The sequence below is a fragment of the Pseudorasbora parva genome, chromosome 1, assembly GCF_024679245.1.
Source record: "Pseudorasbora parva isolate DD20220531a chromosome 1, ASM2467924v1, whole genome shotgun sequence".
Classification (NCBI taxonomy): domain Eukaryota; kingdom Metazoa; phylum Chordata; class Actinopteri; order Cypriniformes; family Gobionidae; genus Pseudorasbora; species Pseudorasbora parva.
Window position 1 is genome coordinate 70,123,345 of NC_090172.1, and position 22,916 is coordinate 70,146,260.

The following is a 22,916-nucleotide window of genomic DNA, read 5'->3' on the forward strand; positions in this document are numbered from 1 at the left end:
AAAGAAATCTAAATAATGACTTTATCTGCCAAGATATTGTCTTCCGTGTAGGTCTCGGACGTGAACTCACGTGATAGCGGCTCCTCCTCTTCTGGGTCGTGTATTCGCTATGATTCGAACGGCAGAGCTGTGTCATATTCTCACGCATGCGTCGAGTTCACGTCAATAATTTGGTGGATTATATCGTTATTTTGATTTTTGTGCGCACAATAACTATTTCCGTCGCATTGTATAATTATTGTACAGCCACTGTAGTGAGATGGACTTTGTAACAAAGTCTTTAGTGCCTTTATGGGTCTTGTGAGTGGGTCAGTGGAAATGTACTGAATGCCAATGGAGGCCTATCTGAAGCCTTTCTGAAGCCTTTCTCAGCTTTCAACAAAAATATCTTCATTTGTGTTCTGAAGATGAACGAAGGTGTTACAGGTGTCCAACGACATGAGGGCGAGTAATTAATGAAATAATTTTCACTTTTGGGTGAACTAACCCTTTAAGAATACAGCTCATAGGCGCTGTCCTCCTTAAAGTACCGGTACTAATAATAGTCCATATAGTACCGTTTGTAATAGTAGGGTATCGCAATACTTTGCTAGTACCGGTATATCGTTCAACACTAATACAGTCCCACCAGGATTTCACAATTTGTTTTTTTTTTTGTGATTTTTTGCGATCAAAATGATTATAATTAGGACACTACTTTTAATAGTTGGTATCATACATGGCAAAAAACAACATTTTTTTCAGGCTTGGAAATAGAGATGCACTATATTGCCAAAAGTATTGGGAACAACAGTAACGCAAGGTCTCAGAGTGGGGTCAGCGCATGCTGAGGGTCACAGTGCGCAGAAGTCACCAACTTTCTGCAGAGTCGCATGATTGTGGCTGATGATAAGGAAAAAAACACTGAAGTGTCCTTCTAAAAAAAATAGCAATGGTTTTGCTACAAAAAAGGTTATTTTCCCCAAATGTAACCACTGACCATAGTTTAACCGGTATTTGTAATAAAACTGTGGTTTTACAAACGGTAATCAAACCATGGTTATTTTTTAAACTGCACCACCACAGTTAGTAGAGATAAAATCTGATTCTCACATTGGGTTTACTTTAAAACTCTGACAGGTTTTTCCCATCCCATATTTAGCATAATGTCACTATTTTGGTCTTTTGGCAATTAAAATGAACCAAACTCTGAAGATCTCCAAACACTTACATTAATAACAAAGATAGGTTACACTTTATTTAAGGTGTCCGTGTTACAGTCTAATTATGCATTTAAGTACTGTGTAATATAATTAACTTAATGTATTTACCTTAGGGATTGGTGTTTAGTTGCATGTAATTATTTATAATTTATAGTACTTATACTACAGCAACATGTAACAATGACACTGTCAAAAAGGGGTTACCAAAATATATAATTAGTGGATCAGATCCCACACTTAAAACAACAGTAAATCTCACATTGTTCACTTAAACTGAATGCATTTCACTATGAAACGTATTCTCATGAATCCTCGTGATCCCAGTGCTGAGTGGAACAACCAGATGACAGCACACAACGAAGAACAAGCAAACTCCAGGAACCAGAAACATCGAGGGGAACAGCGCAGAAACACACACCGGGGAACCACAATGATCTGACAACAAGAGACACCAGTACTGCACATATAAAGACACACAATAATGAGAACCAGCTGGCATTGCTGATCAGTGATGATCAGTGACCACTCCCACATACACAACACAAGCAACATTACAACCAGAGCAACAAAGGTGAAAAAGAGCTTGTTGATAGATTAAACATTCACCATATCCGGTCGGTTAAACTCAGAACACATCTTCCCTTTTTAAGAATGACTTCAGTGCCGTTCTTTGTTCTATTCTCAGAGAAAAGCTTAACTCAAGTCTTCCAGAGTCGCGGTCAGAGCTGATTCGAAAGACCGCCGCTGTTTGCCAGTTTCTGTGTTTACTAGAAGCACGCAAACGCAACTCGGCCATCGTCATGGCCCCGCCCACCAACTCTATACACGATGTGATTGGCCCGTCCAGATTGTGAGGAATACAGCTCAGAAGGGTATTGAGAGTTCCTAGACGACACTCATGGGCAGATTAAATTTGCTGCCGCTAGGGTGCGTCTAGATTTCTAGGCTAATACAATATAATAAACATAACATAAATGAATAAAAAAATTTGAAAAACGAGCTGGATATTCTGTGATAGTGGCTGCACAATGTTGACTTTTGTGATTGGCCAATTCCGGCAGTCTGCAGCCAGTAGAAATTATTGTCCATCTGTGTGTGTATTATTCCTTACAGAACTTCAAAATGGACCGACTGAGGTAAATTATCTGAAGGGATTTTGACAGAGAATCTGAATAGAAACCATTACTTTAACAATGCCATAACAGAAACTTTGAAATGGATAAAGCTGTGTTAATTTACCTGACATTATCCTGTCTATAAATTTAACACATGATCATGTAAACATTATCTGTCAGTCTTGTCCGAAAAGAGCTTGAATTTCCTTTATACATCAAGTGAAAACAGTAACAGATTCAGAAACAAAATACATGCGAGATATGCACAAAACACACACAAATGGCAACCCATGCTTGTCAAAACTGGAAATGCAATGAAAACACAGGCCAAGCATGTAATAGATAGGCTACCTGAAAAATAAAACAAGTACGCCAGCAGCCCTATCACCCTGTAGCCCAAGACTGGTTTCCCACTGAAGCTAAGCAGGGCTGAGCCTGGCTAGTAACTGGATGGGAAACCAACTGGGAAAACCAGGAGCTGCTGGTAGAGGTGTTAGTGAGGCCAGCAGGGGGTGCTCACCCTGTGGTCTGTGTGGTTCCTAATGCCCCAGTATAGTGATGGTGTTAGTGAGGCCAGCAGGGGATGCTACCCCTGTGGTCTGTGTGGGTCCTAATGCCCCAGTATAGTGATGGTGTTAGTGAGGCCAGCAGGGGGTGCTCACCCTGTGGTCTGTGTAGGTCCTAACGCCCCAGTATAGTGATGGTGTTAGTGAGGCCAGCAGGGGGCGCTCACCCTGTGGTCTGTGTGGGTCCTAATGCCCCAGTATAGTGATGTGTTAGTGAGGCCAGCAGGGGGCGCTCACCCTGTGGTCTGTGTGGGTCCTAACGCCCCAGTATAGTGATGTGGGGGCACTCACCCTGTGGTCTGTGTGGGTCCTAACGCCCCAGTATAGTGATGGTGTTAGTGAGGCCAGCAGGGGGCGCTCACCCTGTGGTCTGTGTGGGTCCTAACGCCCCAGTATAGTGATGGTGTTAGTGAGGCCAGCAGGGGGCGCTCACCCTGTGGTCTGTGTGGGTCCTAACGCCCCAGTATAGTGATGGTGTTAGTGAGGCCAGCAGGAGGCGCTCTCCCTGTGGTCTGTGTGGGTCCTAACGCCCCAGTATAGTGATGGTGTTAGTGAGGCCAGCAGGGGGAGCTCACCCTGTGGTCTGTGTGGGTCCTAACGCCCCAGTATAGTGATGGTGTTAGTGAGGCCAGCAGGGGGAGCTCACCCTGTGGTCTGTGTGGGTCCTAACGCCCCAGTATAGTGATGGTGTTAGTGAAGCCAGCAGGGGGCGCTCACTCTGTTTTCTGTGTGGGTCCTAATGCCCCAGTATAGTGATGGTGTTAGTGAGGCCATCAGGGGGCGCTCACCCTGTGGTCTGTGTGGGTCCGAATGCCCCAGTATAGTGATGGTGTTAGTGAGGCCAGCAGGAGGCGCTCACCCTGTGGTCTGTGTGGGTCCTAACGCCCCAGTATAGTGATGGTGTTAGTGAGGCCAGCAGGGGGCGCTCACCCTGTGGACTGTGTGGGTCCTAATGCCCCAGTATAGTGATGGTGTTAGTGAGGCCATCAGGGGGCGCTCACCCTGTGGTCTGTGTGGGTCCTAACGCCCCAGTATAGTGATGGTGTTAGTGAGGCCAGCAGGGGGCGCTCACCCTGTGGTCTGTGTGGGTCCTAATGCCCCAGTATAGTGATGGTGTTAGTGAGGCCATCAGGGGGCGCTCACCCTGTGGTCTGTGTGGGTCCTAACGCCCCAGTATAGTGATGGTGTTAGTGAGGCCAGCAGGGGATGCTCACCTGTGGTCTGTGTGGGTCCTAACGCCCCAGTATAGTGATGGTGTTAGTGAGGCCAGCAGGGGATGCTCACCCTGTGGTCTGTGTGGGTCCTAACACCCCAGTATAGTGATGGTGTTAGTGAGGCCATCAGGGGGCGCTCACCCTGTGGTCTGTGTGGGTCCTAACGCCCCAGTATAGTGATGGTGTTAGTGAGGCCAGCAGGGAGCGCTCACCCTGTGGTCTGTGTGGGTCCTAACGCCCCAGTATAGTGATGGTGTTAGTGAGGCCATCAGGGGGCGCTCACCCTGTGGTCTGTGTGGGTCCTAACGCCCCAGTATAGTGATGGTGTTAGTGAGGCCAGCAGGGGGCGCTCACCCTGTGGTCTGTGTGGGTCCTAACGCCCCAGTATAGTGATGGTGTTAGTGAGGCCAGCAGGGGATGCTCACCCTGTGGTCTGTGTGGGTCCTAACGCCCCAGTATAGTGATGGTGTTAGTGAGGCCAGCAGGGGATGCTCACCCTGTGGTCTGTGTGGGCGCCCCAGTATAGTGATGGTGTTAGTGAGGCCAGCAGGGGGTGCTCACCCTGTGGTCTGTGTGGGTCCTAACGCCCCAGTATAGTGATGGTGTTAGTGAGGCCAGCAGGGGGCGCTAACCCTGTGGTCTGTGTGGGTCCTAACGCCCCAGTATAGTGATGGTGTTAGTGAGGCCAGCAGGGGGCGCTCACCCTGTGGTCTGTGTGGGTCCTAACGCCCCAGTATAGTGATGTGGGGGCACTCACCCTGTGGTCTGTGTGGGTCCTAACGCCCCAGTATAGTGATGGAGTTAGTGAGGCCAGCAGGGGGCGCTCACCCTGTGGTCTGTGTGGGTCCTAACGCCCCAGTATAGTGATGGTGTTAGTGAGGCCAGCAGGGGGCGCTCACCCTGTGGTCTGTGTGGGTCCTAACACCCCAGTATAGTGATGGTGTTAGTGAGGCCATCAGGGGGCGCTCACCCTGTGGTCTGTGTGGGTCCTAACGCCCCAGTATAGTGATGGTGTTAGTGAGGCCAGCAGGGAGCGCTCACCCTGTGGTCTGTGTGGGTCCTAACGCCCCAGTATAGTGATGGTGTTAGTGAGGCCATCAGGGGGCGCTCACCCTGTGGTCTGTGTGGGTCCTAACGCCCCAGTATAGTGATGGTGTTAGTGAGGCCAGCAGGGGGCGCTCACCCTGTGGTCTGTGTGGGTCCTAACGCCCCAGTATAGTGATGGTGTTAGTGAGGCCAGCAGGGGATGCTCACCCTGTGGTCTGTGTGGGTCCTAACGCCCCAGTATAGTGATGGTGTTAGTGAGGCCAGCAGGGAATGCTCACCCTGTGGTCTGTGTGGGCGCCCCAGTATAGTGATGGTGTTAGTGAGGCCAGCAGGGGGTGCTCACCCTGTGGTCTGTGTGGGTCCTAACGCCCCAGTATAGTGATGGTGTTAGTGAGGCCAGCAGGGGGCGCTAACCCTGTGGTCTGTGTGGGTCCTAACGCCCCAGTATAGTGATGGTGTTAGTGAGGCCAGCAGGGGGCGCTCACCCTGTGGTCTGTGTGGGTCCTAACGCCCCAGTATAGTGATGTGGGGGCACTCACCCTGTGGTCTGTGTGGGTCCTAACGCCCCAGTATAGTGATGGTGTTAGTGAGGCCAGCAGGGGGCGCTCACCCTGTGGTCTGTGTGGGTCCTAACGCCCCAGTATAGTGATGGTGTTAGTGAGGCCAGCAGGGGGCGCTCACCCTGTGGTCTGTGTGGGTCCTAACGCCCCAGTATAGTGATGGTGTTAGTGAGGCCAGCAGGAGGCGCTCACCCTGTGGTCTGTGTGGGTCCTAACGCCCCAGTATAGTGATGGTGTTAGTGAGGCCAGCAGGAGGCGCTCTCCCTGTGGTCTGTGTGGGTCCTAACGCCCCAGTATAGTGATGGTGTTAGTGAGGCCAGCAGGGGGCGCTCACCCTGTGGTCTGTGTGGGTCCTAACGCCCCAGTATAGTGATGGTGTTAGTGAGGCCAGCAGGGGATGCTCACCCTGTGGTCTGTGTGGGTCCTAATGCCCCAGTATAGTGATGGTGTTAGTGAGGCCAGCAGGGGATGCTCACCCTGTGGTCTGTGTGGGCGCCCCAGTATAGTGATGGTGTTAGTGAGGCCATCAGGGGGCGCTCACCCTGTGGTCTGTGTGGGCGCCCCAGTATAGTGATGGTGTTAGTGAGGCCAGCAGGGGGCGCTAACCCTGTGGTCTGTGTGGGTCCTAACGCCCCAGTATAGTGATGGTGTTAGTGAGGCCAGCAGGGGGCGCTCACCCTGTGGTCTGTGTGGGTCCTAACGCCCCAGTATAGTGATGGTGTTAGTGAGGCCAGCAGGGGGCACTCACCCTGTGGTCTGTGTGGGTCCTAACGCCCCAGTATAGTGATGGTGTTAGTGAGGCCAGCAGGGGATGCTCACCCTGTGGTCTGTGTGGGTCCTAACGCCCCAGTATAGTGATGGTGTTAGTGAGGCCAGCAGGGGGCGCTCACCCTGTGGTCTGTGTGGGTCCTAACGCCCCAGTATAGTGATGGTGTTAGTGAGGCCAGCAGGGGATGCTCACCCTGTGGTCTGTGTGCATCCTAACGCCCCAGTATAGTGATGGTGTTAGTGAGGCCAGCAGGGGGCGCTCACCCTGGGGTCTGTGTGGGTCCTAATGCCCCAGTATAGTGATGGTGTTAGTGAGGCCAGCAGGGGGCGCTCACCCTGTGGTCTGTGTGGGTCCTAATGCCCCAGTATAGTGATGGTGTTAGTGAGGCCAGCCGGGGGGCGCTCCCCCTGGGGTCTGTGTTGGTCCGAATGCCCCAGTATAGTGATGGTGTTAGTGAGGCCAGCCGGGGGGCGCTCACCCTGTGGTCTGTGTGGGTCCTAATGCCCCAGTATAGTGATGGTGTTAGTGAGGCCAGCAGGGGGCGCTCCCCCTGGGGTCTGTGTGGGTCCGAATGCCCCAGTATTGTGATGGTGTTAGTGAGGCCAGCAGGGGGCGCTCACCCTGTGGTCTGTGTGGGTCCTAACGCCCCAGTATAGTGATGGTGTTAGTGAGGCCAGCAGGGGGCGCTCACCCTGTGGTCTGTGTGGGTCCTAACACCCCAGTATAGCGATGGGGACACTATACTGACAAAGAGCACCGTCCTTCGGATGAGACGTTAAACCGAGGTCCTGACTCTCTGTGGTCGTTAAAAATCCCAGGATGTCCTTCGATAAAGAGTAGGGGTGTAACCCCGGCATCCTGACCAAATTTGCCCATTAGCCCCTGTCCATCATGGCCTCCTAATAATCCCCATATAATGTTTGGCCTAATCACTCGGTCTCCTCTCCACCAATCAGCTGGTGTGTGGTGAGCGTTCTGGCGCAATATAACTGCCGTCGCATCATCAGGTGGTGCTGCATGTAACAAATTATTCATTATTAAGGAATAAGGAAATAAAGAAGAAAAGAAAAAGAAAAAAAGAACGGTAAAACAAGTTGTAAAACAAGCTAAATGTAGCCTAGCTGTGAGGTAATCCATTTAGGCTAAACTCTTTGCAAATAGTATTTTATTTAAAATATACACACATAATACAAAAATACCATTAATCCCCCTTGAACTGCACAACTTTACAGTAAACATACTAATAAAGTTTGTGATATTACGTTAGAAAAAGTTACATTACATATTGAGCCGGTTCTTCTCCCGCAGGTGTGTGTGGTGGTCACGGCTCTGCTTGCTTTGAGCTTAGCCCATTAGAGAGCATTACTAATTTCCCCTTTTTTATTTATAACAAGAGGTTATCAATGATGCGTAAGCTATATTATTAGCTATATTACTAACCTAAGACAAAGTGTAGAATTAAGTAAATAATATAGAAATATATATATATTTTTTTAAATAATAATACTGGAACAAAGGCTTGTTTGTAACCTTTTCCCACACAAGTTTGAAATGTTCCAAATGACCCCCAGACTTTTGTGGTTTTGTGTGAATATTGTTTTAAGTTCACTCGGGATTATATAGCTAGACTTCAGTGTCGGAGCGACGAGATCTGTGTCTATTGAGTCACTTCATAAAACATTTACATTTATGCATTTAGCAGACGCTTTTATCCAAAGCGACTTACAACTCAGGAGAACAGGAAGCGATCCGTCAAGAAGAGGCAACGAAACACAAAAAGTGCCCTAAATACTAAGATTTGTACACTGCTCAGAGTAGCAAAGACCAGAAAAGGAAAGAAGAAATGAGAAATAGAGGGGGAAAGAATTTTTTTATTTATTTTTTTTTTATGTAAGATGAAGTGCTCACAGAAGAGATGAGTTTTTACCTGTCTTTTGAATGAAGCGAGTGATTCTGTCGTGCGTATGGAGGACGGAAGACCGTTCCACCAACCAGGAACAATGAAAGAAAAAGTTCTAGAGAGGGATTTCATGCCTCTCTGTGATGGTACCACAAGCCTTCGCTCATTAGTTGAGCGAAGGCTTCTGGTGGGTGTGTAGACTCGTAGGAGTGAGTCGAAGTATGCGGGTGCTGAGCTTGTGGAGGATCCATGAGCAAGAGTCAGGGCTTTGAATTTGATCCGGGCAGCGAGTGGTAGCCAATGCAGAGAGATGAATAGAGGTGTGACATGAGCCCTTTTGGGCTCATTGAATACAAGACGTGCCGCAGCGTTCTGGATCATTTGCAGCGGTTTGATTGCACAAGATGGAAGTCCAGCCAGAAGCGCGTTGCAATAGTCAAGTCTAGAAATGACCAGGGCTTGGACAAGAAGCTGTGTTGCATGCTCCGTAAGGAACGGTCTGATTTTCCTGATGTTGTGCAATGCAAACCTGCATGACCGAGCCGTCTTCGAGATGTGGTCTTTGAAGGACAGCTGGTCATCAAAGATTACTCCAAGATTTCTTGGAGTAAAACACACACACACACACACACACACACACACACACACACACACACACACACACACACACACACACACACACACACAGCTATGAAGCAACGTTAATCATCTAAGGTGTTTTATTGAGCAGTCACGTTATGCTTAGAGAGTGAAAGGAAAGTCATGAGGAGAATCAGGTGCTTTTGATTATGTTGAGCTTCTAAACGGCAGATTAAATGAGTCTTCCTCTCCGGTGAGTTACTCCACAGTCTCATCAAATATATCTCTCATGTTACTCTTGTATTTCTGGAGCAATCCCTGAGTCTCTGTGTGTGTGTGTGTGTGTGTTTCCTCAGGAATGATGTCGATTATTACCTTCGCTTTACTGATGAATCTCCTCATAGAGACTTCTGGTAAGTCTATAATAATACTCTTTATTTTATATCAAGTAAAGCACTTTATACAATAAAACAGAAAAAAACTGGGAAAAAACACAAAGAGAATGATAAATAATAATAATGAATAATGAAATGAAAATTTAATTATATTTCTTATGAGCAAAACAACTCAGCAGATCTACAGTATGAGCCTGATGTCTGTTCACATGATCGCTGTTATACAACAAGCAAACAATAATCACTAAAAATATCAGACTTTTTTTTGTCATTGCTAATTTATTATTAACTCAGCATCGTTTGTATTAGAGAGAAAATAATCACTTCATCTGATGCTTAAAGTGAATAAATTAGCCTTAATTCCACAACTTCTGACCTTTGTCCTTTCCTGCTGGATTTGTAGGTGTGTGTTTCAAAATGTTTCATAAAACACATTTTTTGCTCCATTTGTGTTTTTATTGTTTTATTGACACAATTTCTTTAAGTATATATCATTATATTATTTACAATACACAATGTAGTTTTTAATGCTATTTTTAAGGGGGGACACATTTAACGTACATTTAACTCTGACCCCCCTGTGTTTTATGCCTGTGTGTGTGTGTGTGTGTGTGTGTGTGTGTGTGTGTGTGTGTGTGTGTGTGTGTGTGTGTGTGTGTGTGTGTGTGTGTGTGTGTGTGTCCAACATCATGATTATTATTACTTACAAGCCCAATCCCACAAAAGATGGGACACTGTACAAATTGTGAATAAAAAAAGAATGCAATGATGTGGAAGTATCAAAAAAGGGAGGAAATAAGTTCATTTTACATTTCATGGCATCAACACATCTAAAAAAAGTTGGGCCAAGGCCATGTTTCCCTCTGTGTGTCATCCCCTCTTCTTTTTATATCAGTCTGCAAACGTCTGGGGACTGAGGAGACGAGCTGCTCAAGTTTAGGAATAGGAATGTTGTCCCATTCTTGTCTAATACAGGCTTCTAGTAGCTCAACTGTCTTAGGTCTTCTTTATCGCATCTTCCTCTTTATGATGCTCCAAATGTTTTCTAATGGTGAAAGATCTGGACTGCAGGCTGGCCATTTCAGTGCTGGATCCTTCTTCTACACAGCCATGATGCTGTAATTGATGCAGTGTGTGCTCTGGCATTGTCATGTTGGAGAATGCAAGGTCTTCCCTGAAAGAGACGCCGTCTGGATGGAGCATATGTTGCTCTAGAACTTGGATAGACCTTTCAACATTGATGGCCTTTCCAGATGTGTAAGCTGCTCATGCCACACACACTCATGAACCCCAGACCATCAGAGATTAGCTTCTGAACTGAGCGCTGAGAACAACTTGGGTTGTCCTTGTCCTCTTTAGTCCAGATGACATGGTGTCACAGTTTTCCACTTTGCCTCAGTCCATTTTAAATGAGCCTTGGCCCAGAGAACGCCTGCAATTCTGGATCATGTTTAGATATGGCTTCTTCTCTGACCTGTAGAGTTTTAGCCGGCGACAGCGAATGGCACGGTGGATTGTGTTCACCAATGTTTTCTGGAAGTATTCCTGAGCCCATGTTGTGATGTCCATTACAGTATCATTCCTGTATGTGATGCAGTGCCGTCTAAGGCCTGAAGATCACGGCCATCCAGTTTGGTTTTGACCCTTGACCCTTACACACAGAGATTGGTCCAGATTCGTTTTTCCTTATATGAACATTTAACTTTTCCGGCCTCTTATTGCTACCTGTGCCAACTTTTTTGGAATGTGTAGCTCTCATGAAATCTAAAATGAGCCAATATTTGGCATGACATTTCAAAATGTCTCACTGCCAACATCTGATGTGTTACCTATATTCTATTGTGAATAAAATATAAGTTTGAGATTTGTAAAATATTGAATTCCTTTTTAATTCAGAATTTGTACAGTGTCCTAACTTTTTTGGAATTGTGTTTGTATATAAATGCTAAAAAGTAAGGGGCCTAAAACTGAACCCTGAGGAACACCATAGAGACAGAGCCGGAGACCGGAAACCACTCATACAAATAAACTGGCATCACTCAGGGATATCAGGTTAACCAGGTTAGGATCTCAGAAACACCAAAACCCATTTCAAGATGCTTGAGTAAGAGGTTGTGATTGATAGATTTGGGTTTCATTCAGGCATATATTCCAAACACGCCATCCCTGATAGTTCAACAAATGCTGATATTTTTAGAGTAGGCCTAATTCATATATGTGAACACTTTCTGTGGGATATTAAGGCAATCTGACACCAACCCCACTAACAATGTTTTGTTCTAAGAACCTTTTTTCAATCATTCGGTTTTGGTTATATTTAATGCTAAAATGCCTAGTTTTCCTAATGTTAGAGGAACGGTTTTTAAAAAGTTTCTTAAATGTTCTTTCAACTTCAGGCCAGTAGATGGCAATATCACTTTGTAAAGACTAATTTTGATTTACTCCTATCATCTGATAGTGGTTGTATCTCTCTATTAGTGTTGCTCGATCTTAGCGCCGCATTCGATACTATCGATCACACTATTCTTCTGAATAGACTCGAGAATTATGTTGTTATTAGTGGAACTGCTTTGGCATGGTTTAAACAGCACTTATCTGACCGTTATCAGTTTGTAGCAGTAAATGAAGAGATGTCACACCGATCACAAGTTCAGTATGGAGTACCGCAAGGCTCAGTGTTAGGACCGTTGCTCTTCACCCTGTATCTGCTCCACTGGGAGATATCATTAGGAAGCATGACGTTAGTTTTCATTGTTATGCTGACGATACTCAGCTCTATATTTCCTCATGCCCTGACGAAACCTACCAATTCACAAGATTAACGGAATGCATAGCTGATATAAAAAATTGAATGAATAGTAATTTCCTGCAAAAAAAGGAATTTTTAATTATTGCAGGAAAACTCCACAAGTAGTAACCAAGAATACTGTCTAACACTTGATGACTGCTCTGTCAAGCCCTCGTCGTCAGTGAGGAACCTGGGTGTGTTCTTTGATACCAATCTTTCATTTGAAAGCCACATTTCTAGCATCTGTAAAACTGCATTCTACCATCTTAAAAATATATCTAAATTACAGTATATGATCTCATTGCAAAATGCTGAACAGTTAGTACATGCGTTCATGAGCTCAAGGCTAGATTATTGTAATGCTCTACTGGGTGGTTGCCCTGCTCGCTTAATAAACAAACTCCAGCTGGTCCAACATGCCTAGACACGACCACAAATCAGCTCTGAAGGATCAGCAGAGACCATGTAAATTAGACTCTCCTCTATGAAGGCCTCCTTCCCTTCACTGTACCCTCTGTACAGTGTAAGGGGTTAACAGGTTATGACCCAGGACCAGTAGTGAAGTAATGAAGACAAAGAGTCAGGATTGCAATTCATTAAAATAATTTACTAAAGAATAGTTTGCAGTTTCAAAAGCAGAAGCCAGCTTCAAGTCTCACAAGGAGTTCATAGGCCGCGCTCCCTCTCTCACCGTCTCATTGCCTCGTCCTATCGTACATAAAATTTTCCCAACAGTTATACCATTTTCAAGGTCTATCCCCGTCATTACTGCAACATGGATGCTTCTGATTGGCTCAGAGAATATGCACAGTCATGGTAAATTTCCACACAAGTCAGTTAATCTGATGCACATTTCCATAGACGTGTCACTTGTTGACGCTTTCACTCCAGAATTAGGCCCGTAGTGACCTTCCAGATCTGAAGCAGGCGGCAGATTGCCCAGAACAACAAGTCCACCCATCTCTTAGGGTGCCCATTGTACACCATGCTCAACACTGATCTGTAACACAGAATATTGCGCACATACACAGATATAAGTCTCTCCAAGGTTGGAGATGATTAGGCTCCAGTTCTAACCAAAACATACTGATAACATGTGCTTTCTTTCAGTGAGAGGAACACACTTGTACAGGTAATATTTATCTTGACTCTTTAATGTTTCAGTAAAAGGAAATATAAAAGGAATAAAATATAATCAATTAAATGAAAGACACTTTAGAAAACAAGAAACAAAGCAAAATCAAAACTGGAAAGAATCATTATAATAATATAGGAAGATAAATATTGGTTAAGGCTTTGATTATGAATTAATTCGGATATAAATATATACAGATATATTGAAGCGGCAGTGGATTTCAGAATCGCGCTTTCAACAGATAAAAGCATTATCAAAAGTATCATAAACAACTAACAACGCTGTATTATGCAATGCAGACAAGTCATTTGGCAGCCATTTTGTAAAGAAAAAATATGCAGCTACGCACATGCATATTCAAATATGCTTGTCTATAGACTGAACACGTAATGCTTACATGCCATCACCGCTCTCACAGATTCACTTTTTTGAAGCTTACACGAAGATGATAATGGTATCGCTTCAAAACGGATGAGCTGCTGTAACACACTGAAAGTTTTCTATTTTGTTTGAAAATGGTGTCGTGCAACAGTAACTTTTTTTTTTAGATCTGGTGTACAGCTATAACAATCTATCTTCCATTAATCTTCTCTAATCACGGTGAAGCTGCTTTGAAACAAATCTATACTGTGAAAAACGCTGTATAAATGAAGATGACTTGACTAAATAAACACTGCCCGCCTGTAGACTGAACACACAATACGCCCGTTTTCACAAATTTGCGGTTTTGTAGTTTACACGGACATAACGTCTCGGTTACGTATGTAACCCTAGTTCCCTAAGGGAACGAGACGCTGTGTCGAAACGCTGTGAGAACGCCTCTGCGTAAATGCGTCATGAAGCACGTGTAGAACCATTCCATCGGAAGATCGATCGATCGTCGGCGTGATGACGTCATCGACCGGAAGCTATAAAGCGTCCGTGAAAACAAACAGGAACTAGCTTCTGATAAAGCCTGAAGTAAGTGATCACGGGCACGGCGGGAGTATGGCAGGGTGACGCAGCATCTCATTCCCTCAGGGAACTAGGGTTACATACGTAACCGAGACGTTCCCTTTCGGGGAACTCGAGCTGCGTCGAAACGCTGTGAGAACGCTTATACCCACATCCCCATGGGACCAAGTGCCTCGTATGTGTGGAAGCCGTAGCGCACATGACTACGAAAGTACCTACGCCCCAACTGTAGATGCCAAATCTAACTCGTAGAATCTGACGAAGGTCAGCGGCGACGACCAGCCTGCCGCATTACAAATGTCTTGGAGGGAAGCCCCCGACAGAAGTGCTTTAGAAGCAGCCATACCCCTGGTAGAATGCGCCCGGACAGCCAGTGGAGACGGCTGCCCGACCGCCTCGTAAGGAAGTGAGATGGCCTCGACCACCAACTTGCTCATTCTCTGCTTAGATACTGGAGCCCCCTTTTTCTGGGCTCCGAAACAGACAAACAGTTGATCGGTCTTTCTCCACAGGGCAGCTCTGTGGACATATGTATCGAACGCCCTGACAGGGCACAGCAGATTTAATCTTTCCTGGTCTGACGTCATGAAAGGAGGAGGACAGAAGGCTATGTTGAGTTATAGGGCCCCGTGGGCTCGTAGGAACCTTGGGGATGTAACCTGGTCTGGGATGCAGAAAAGCCTTTACCATACCAGGCGCAAATTCTAGGCATGAGGGCCCTACTGACAGGGACTGAATATCTTATTCTCTTTAGAGACAAAATGGCCAAAAGGAAGATGGTCTTTAGGGTGAGGAACTTCTCTGAAATCTCCTCTAAGGGTTCAAACGGAGGCTCAGATAAGCCCCGCAAAACAATGGCCAAGTCCCATGCCGGGACCCTCGAGTGCATAACCAGCCTCAACCTTAAGGTACCACGGAGGAAACGTGTAATTAGAGGGTGTCTTCCCAAAGACACTCCACCCAAAGGGACGTGGAAGGCAGCCAGGGCCGCCACGTACACCTTTATTGTGGAGGGGGTCAACCCTGCCGAGAACCTTGCCTGCAGAAACTCCAGCACTGTACCAACCGGGCAGTTAACTGGGTCCCACTGGCGTTCTCTGCACCATGCTGAGAAAAGTTTCCATTTCAAAGCGTACAGCTTCCTCGTGGACGGAGCTCTGGAGTGAAGGATGGTCTCCACGACCTCGGCGGAGAGACCCTCCTCTATGAGCCTGGCCCCCTCAGAGGCCAGGCCCACAGTTTCCACAACTCTGGGCATGGGTGCAGGAATCTCCCGCCCGCCTGAGAGAGTAGATCCCTCCTGGTCGGAATCTCCATCGGAGAGCCTTCCAGGAGACATAACAGGTCCGAAAACCATATTCTGGTCGGCCAGAACGGAGCCACTAGAAGTACCTGTGCCCCGTCCCGGCGTACCCTCTCCAGAACTCCTGGAAGCAGGACAATCGGGGGAAAGGCATACAGGGGCAGCCTCGGCCACTCCTGTACCATGGCATCCAACCCCAGCGGGGCTGGATGAGACAGAGAGAACCACTGAGGACAGTGAGAATTCTCTGCCGAAGCAAACAGGTCTATCTCTGCTTTCCCATACTTTTGCCATAGGAGCTCCACCACCTTGGGGTGGAGTCTCCATTCCCCGGGCCTCGGCCCCTGCCTCGACAGGATGTCCGCTTCCTGATTTAGGACCCCTGGGATATAGACTGCTCTGATGGACAGCAGTTTCCCTTGGGCCCACAGGAGGATCCGACGTGCCAGTTTGTCCACGGGACGGGACCTCAGACCCCCCTGGTGATTTATATAGGCGACCACCGATGTGTTGTCTGTCCTGACTAATACATGATGGCCCCTGAGGGCGGGCAGAAACTGTTTCAATGCAAGAAACACAGCGAGCATCTCTAGCCGATTTATGTGCCAGTGCCGCTGGTGTTCCTGCCAAAGACCCTGGGATGAGCGACCACTCATGGTCGCACCCCACCCCGTGAGAGGCGTCTGTCGTTAGCGTTACGCGACGAACATGAGCCCCCAACCCGGGACCCTGGGATAGAAACCCCGGGTTTTTCCACATGACCAGAGCACGTAGGCATCACCGCGTGACTTTGATCGTGCAGAGCGGATTTCCCCTCGGGGCGAACCCTTTTGTTCTGAGCCACCACTGTAGCGGCCTCATGTTCAGTAGGCCAAAAGGTATCACGTTGGACGCTGCTGCCATGAGACCTAACAGTTTCTGGAACTGCTTTACAGTGACAGCTCGGTCTAGCTTCGGTTCTTTGACTGCTGCCAGGATCGATGTTATGCGTGTTGGCGATAATTGCGCCCGCATAATTACCGAATCCCAGTTCACACCTAGAAAAGTGGTTATCTGAGCCGGAGAAAGCACACTCTTCTTGGCGTTCAGCCTCAACCCCAATTTCGACATGTGCGCGAGAACAGCATCTCGATGCTGAACCGCCATCTGTTCTGTATGCGCTCGAATTAGCCAGTCGTCGATATATTTCAGTATGCGGATGCCCTGCAGATGCAACGGCGCCAGAGCTGCATCCACACACTTGTTGAATGTGCGGAGTGACAGTGCTAGACCGAAGGGAAGAACTCGATATTGGTATGCCTGTCCCCCAAAGGCAAACCTCAGAAACTTCCTGTGATGTGGAAGGATGGAGACATGAAAATACGCATCTTTGAGGTCTATGGTGACAAACCAATCCTCCGATTTGATCTGCGACACAATCTGTCTGAGTGTAAGCATCTTGAACTTGAGCTTGGCCACTGAGCGATTTAATAGGTGCAGATCTAATATCGGGCGTAAGCCCCCATCCTTCTTTGGCACGATGAAGTAACGGCTGTAAAACCCAGACTCCCTGTCGGGAGGAGGAACCCTCTCTATAGCCCCCTTTCGCAGGAGTGTCTCTACTTCCTGTGCCATTACCAGAGCCTGCTCCGGGCCCACCTCTGTGGGTAGGACACCGCTGAAAGGAGGTGGCCGCCTTTTGAATTGAATGGCGTACCCCCTTTCGATTATCTGCAGGACCCAACGAGATATATTTGACAGACATTTCCACTCGTCTAGAAAATCTACTAAGGGAGCCAGCCTCTCGAGGTTCTCAGATGTTCTCAGCTCATTAATTATTTCTCCCCCCACCTCATCGCGTCCATCTAAGTCCCTGAGCAGGTCAGCCTGATATGCCTGCATTATTGCCATTGTATGCAGGCATGCGGCAGCCTGACCTGCTGCCGAGTACGCTTTGCCCACCAGTGCCGACGTTGTTTTTAATGGTCTGGTGGGCAAAGTCGGGGCCTTCAGGGACGATGCCGAGGAAGGCGAGAGATGGCTCGCAAGCGTCTCTTCTACCTTTGGCATCGCCCCATAACCATATTGCTTCAGCCCGGCGATGTTGCTGTAGACCGAAGTCTGCGGGCTGAATACTCGATATGATGCCGGTCTCTTCCATGATCTTGCCACCCCGGTGTGCAAATCATGGAAGAACGGCAGGCCCCGGCGCTGAGGCTCTGAAGTGCGAGATGGCAGGAATCTCTCATCTAATTTACTTGTGCGCTTTCTTCCTGCCTCTGATCTTTCAGTGGGCCAGTCGATGTTTAATCTGGCCACTGCTCGCGTCAAAACCTCAACGAGCTCCTCACTTGCAGGGGACTGAAGTGGCGAATCTTCAGTCGCGATGCTCTCAACGTCCACCTCCTCAGAGCTGGATAGTTGGAGCACCGGCGACTCTCTCGGGGGGGAAGAAACCGCAATGCGTGCCTCCAAGCCCCGAGAAGAGCCGCTGGATGGTGCAGGTGAGGGCAGAGATAAGGCAGCACCCGTCTCTAACCCCTCTGGAATGTCCAATTGTAAAATTCCACGACTGCAGCCTCCGCTCCGCCTCGGCAGCAGCGGGACCAGAGCCACGGAGAACACGAGCCGAGGCACCCTCCTCAAAGAGTGCCCGGCGGGAGTGCAGCGTTCTCAGCGGTAGTCTTTCACAGTGCTCACAAGCAGCCCCCTCGAGAGCTGCCTGGGCATGCTGCGCTCCCAAGCAGGCAACACAAAGAGAGTGTGTATCCCCGCCCGTGATGTAGCGTGGGCAGGGATGAACACACCTCTTGAACTTACTGCTAATATCACTCGCCATTCCGATCTATTTATTTTCTCTTTTTTTTGTTAATATAGGGAATATTTAACAAAAGGGTGGAAAAATCTTCTAAATAGACAGACAAAAACACCAAATAGACAGACAGGTTCACACAGATCGCTTGCTGAAGGCACAGAAGCTAGTTCCTGTTTGTTTTCACAGACGCTTTATAGCTTCCGGTCGATGACGTCATCACGCCGACGATCGATCGATCTTCCGATGGAATGGTTCTACACGCGCTTCACGACGCATTAATGCAGAGGCGTTCTCACAGCGTTTCGACGCAGCTCGAGTTCCCCGAAAGGGAACTGCATAATTTTCAAAAACATGCACCCATTTTCAAAAGTTTGCATTTTCAGTCCCCCAAAACTCTGTAAATGAAGCAATGAACAACCAAATCGTTTTTCAGTTTTTTTTTTGTTTGTTTTTTTAACAGCCCCTTACAGTGGATTTTGCTGTGTAACTTCACCTTTAGGCCCTTTCTTAAGCCAAAAAGTTATTGACCCTTAATATTTACAGGATATTTCAAAACACATTGAACACTTTCTCCCAATATTATGAGGATATTTAAAAAAGCTCTACAATGTATAAATAATGTTTAAATAACAAAACATACAAAATATTTAATACACTCTAAAGTCAGAAGGCCAGCTATTCATTTATATACAGTAATTGTATTTTCCTGTCAATTAGGACTCAAACACCAGTTGTTCAGTAACATTTAAAGCCAATGTTAATTGCTCTGAGACATTTCAGACGTGAAATCCAGTCAATTCCAATAGGAATCAGGCAATCGGGAGTTTCACGAGACAATCAGCTGTTTGGTTTGAAAGTCACTTCTACGTTTGTCTTTCTTTGTCTCTCAGAGTCGTTCAGAGTTGTGGTTCCTGGTGATCAGATAGTGGCTCATGTCGGGTCTACAGTCACTCTGCCCTGCTGGATCTCTCCTCCGGAGAATGCTGAAGCTCTGGAGATCCGCTGGTACCGTCATGACCAGTTCAGCAACCCTGTTCTCTTCTATCAGCATGGCAAGATCCAGGATCTCCAGGAGGAATCCTTCAGGAACCGAAGCTCACTGACTCGATGTTCAGGTCAGTCTGGAGGACTGAAGGATGGAGACGTCTCTCTACGGCTGGAGAATCTCACAGTTCAGGATGAAGGCTCATTTTACTGTTATGTGAGTGGAGAAAGTATATATAACCATCAAGAGATGACTCTCAAAGTGTCTGGTGAGTCCAATATTAATTAGATTTTTTTATTGATCTAGAGCTCTTTAAAGGAATAATTCAGCTGTTTTATTGCATAAGAAGGCATTTCTACTACTCTAACTCTGCAACAAATTGAATATCAAACCCATTTTTTTTTGCAGCAGGATGCGGCCATAATCTTCCAAAGAAATTGTTAAGCCAGCAATCAGGGAACATTCTGGCAAGGTTCTCTTAAAGTTATAAACATTCTTCTAGTATCGTTAAATATAATGTTATCTGGTCTAATAATGTCCTCAATGTCTTCATACTGTTCTTAGAAAAACATTCTTAGAACATCCTTTAAATGTTAATAATGACAACTAACTTCAAATCAATAAGGTTGCATGTTCATAACTCATACTGTTCATTAATTTTCAATTAAAATTTGTATGAAGGTTATGTAAGTTTTCAAAATAAAAGCTTTCAAAACTTTGTTCATGAAATCACCACTGTGGCGAGAGGAGCGTGGTTTAGCGAAGTCTGTGACGGGAGAGAGAGTCAGAGGACGAGTGGCACATAAAGCCTAGTTTCAACTCGTCGGGTCACTGCTCTTTTCACACTGCATGACTATCTGGGGTATCATTCAGTCTCAGCTGTGTTTACACTGACCGATGGATCAGGACAGGAGGTTTCACACTGCATGACTATACAGGAGGAACAGTCGCTGACAACTCTCTCTCGCAAGTTCTCGCGCAAGACTTGGAATTGTTATTACAAATTTTAACTGCACAAAGTTTGCTCTAAATTGTCTGTGCGCTTATTTGTAGAGAAAAAGAAAAAAGATTATGGTGGAGGAAATTGCTGGAGACACAGAGGGAGCAAGCATTGTGTTCTGCAAAGAGAGTTTGAGGTAAATAAATAATTTTGTAATGTGCTGCTGCGGCTGGATGTTCAAATGTTTGGCCTTTGTTTCTGTTTGATAGAATTGTAAATATAACTATTAAAATACTGATATTCTGTCTATAACTCCTCCCCGAACCTCCCACTGCTCTGTATCTCACTCTCTTGGCTGCCGGTCATCATCGATGTAATTTTCAGTAAGAACTCATTTCACACAGCAGGAGTTTAAATTGCAGACAGGTCCAGATATTTAGCATGCCAAATATCTCGTGGATGTCAGCGACTCTTCGGCCATTCTCTCTGATCGCGTCTTTGATCATTCACACTGCGTGATTGTCATTCGCGTGCACAAGCACTGATTTGCCTATGATTTCAGGCATTTGTTTCCGATTTCACAAAACCTGCTGGCGAGTTAAAATCGGGGCTAAAATTGGGCAGTGTGAACTAGGCTTAAGTGGATCAAGCACAAATCATGAACACCTGTCTCAATGCAGTAATTGGAGTGGAGAGAGAATATATGACAAGAGGAAACAAGGACAGAGAGCGAGCTGGAGATGCAAAGACTGGGACTTGACTGGGAAGGGCAGAGAGGAACTGCTGTAAAGGAAACCGACGATTGAGAGACTGAGAACTCATATTTTTGTACTCGAAATTGGACGACAGCAGTCATCAGCGGATAATTCACCACATACTCGTGAACACACCGTACCTTAACCGCGGCTTTTATTCAATGCCACCAGCTGTATCAGGCTTTGATGGATGGAGGTCTGATTACATCCTGAATCCACCAAAGCCAGATAGGTTTACTTACTGGTATCTGGTACAGCCCGTCTCGATCGAGGGCAGCCTGTGGCATGTCGGGGACCTGGATCAGCGTCCCCACCTCCATCACTGGACAGCGATCTATGAAGTGACCCGGATCACCACAGCGCCAACAGTCCGGCCCAGACCTCGGGGAGCACTCGTGGCCCAGTAAACCGCTCCGGGAAATCTCCAAACCTCCCCCTGGCTGGACCGCGAGAGGGAGCCGGAACCAGCCTGTAAGGGAAGGAAAAAAAAGAAGGGGTGGGGGGAGAGAGTGAAGCTGCTGGAAGGGGTTCTCGACCCCTGGGCACGCCATAATTTGGTCCTCCGCCAGTTCGATGGCCTTATCCAGCGATGTCAGCCAGTGGCACTGGGCCCATTGTGTGGTCTTCCAGGGCAAACGCCCAATTAACTGTTCCAGCACCACTCGATCCACGATCTGGTCGACGTCACCCTGGTCGGCCATCATCCATCTGCGGCAGGAGTCCTGGAGCTGCTCACAAACCCGCTGGAGGATGGCCCGTCGAAGGTCATCACAAACTAGGAGGTTCTGGACTGGCAGTTGTTGGGCTGCTATCTGCGCCTCCCCTGAAGACAGTGGGATAAGGCATACCGGCCAGTCCAACCACTGCCACCCACACGCTTCAGCAGAATGCTTGAATTGGATGAGAAAGGCCTCCGGATCATCCTGCGGTCCCATTTTGTTGAACTGCATGTGGGTGGATTTGGCCGGGGTCGATGAGGTTTCCCCGGTCGTTCCAGCTCCGGAACAGCTTGGGGTCCTGCTGCTGGGTCAGGAGGAGTGCCTGGAATCGCCGTTCCTGCTCCTCTTTGGTCCCCAGCAGTGCCTGATGTTGTTCCTGGTGCAGGCCCGCGAGCGAATGGATTACCTCCGCAAATGGCGACCCTGACAGAGTTTGCATCGTGGTGGATCTGGTCTTCTTCCTCGTCCAGGGTTTTCGGCACCAGTGTAGCAAAGATCGTATGATGTTAAGGAAGAAGAAAAGGGCCGGCTTACTGGGACTCGTAACTTTTAATAACTCAATTCACAACACGGTGCACATCGCACCAAAACAAACATAAGTTCTCAGTCTCTCAATCTCAATCGTCGGTTTCCTTTACAGCAGTTCCTCTCTGCCCTTCCCAGTCGAGTCCCAGTGTGTGCATCTCCAGCTCTCCTCTGTCCTCCTGGCATATATTCCCTCTCCATGCCAATTACTGCAACAAGAGACAGGTGTTCATCATTTGTGCTTGATCCACTTACTTTATCCTCTCTCCCAGGCACAGACTTTGATAAACCACGCCCCCCTCGCCACAACCACATATTGTCATTAGTGCCTCATTATGTTTTCATAATGTTGGCAGAAATCATTCTTTGAACATTATTCTTTGAACGTCCTTTAAATATTATAGCCTGGCTCTGCCCTCCTACGTACTTCCGCTCAATTTTCATTTTCCTTCAGTACTACGTCTGGGACTGCTGTGTAGTCTTAGGTTTTCTCCAAACAAATTTTTACCGGTCCAATCAGCGAACAGAGGGAGTGGCTGAGAACGATGACGTTGATGTAGAGCGCTAGTTTGAAATGTAGTTCAGTAATGGCAGCGATTAAAGATGCAAACTAAACCATTCATTGGATTGTGGCACCGTTGCCGAATATCCAGAATATCCATCATTTAAGT

The 22,916-nt window shown here is 47.1% G+C and overlaps 1 protein-coding gene across 1 annotated transcript; it reads left to right on the forward strand.

Moving 5' to 3' along the window:
• The first annotated feature begins 9,158 nt into the window (after nucleotides 1-9,158).
• Nucleotides 9,159-21,035, forward strand: LOC137077359 (myelin-oligodendrocyte glycoprotein-like). Its single transcript, XM_067445238.1, has 6 exons — nucleotides 9,159-9,205; nucleotides 9,309-9,365; nucleotides 19,212-19,574; nucleotides 19,988-19,992; nucleotides 20,360-20,442; nucleotides 20,927-21,035. Exons 2-6 carry the CDS (start codon nucleotides 9,311-9,313, stop codon nucleotides 21,033-21,035), a joined length of 615 nt encoding a protein of 204 aa, XP_067301339.1. The 5' UTR covers nucleotides 9,159-9,205; nucleotides 9,309-9,310.
• Nucleotides 21,036-22,916: the final 1,881 nt, after the last annotated feature.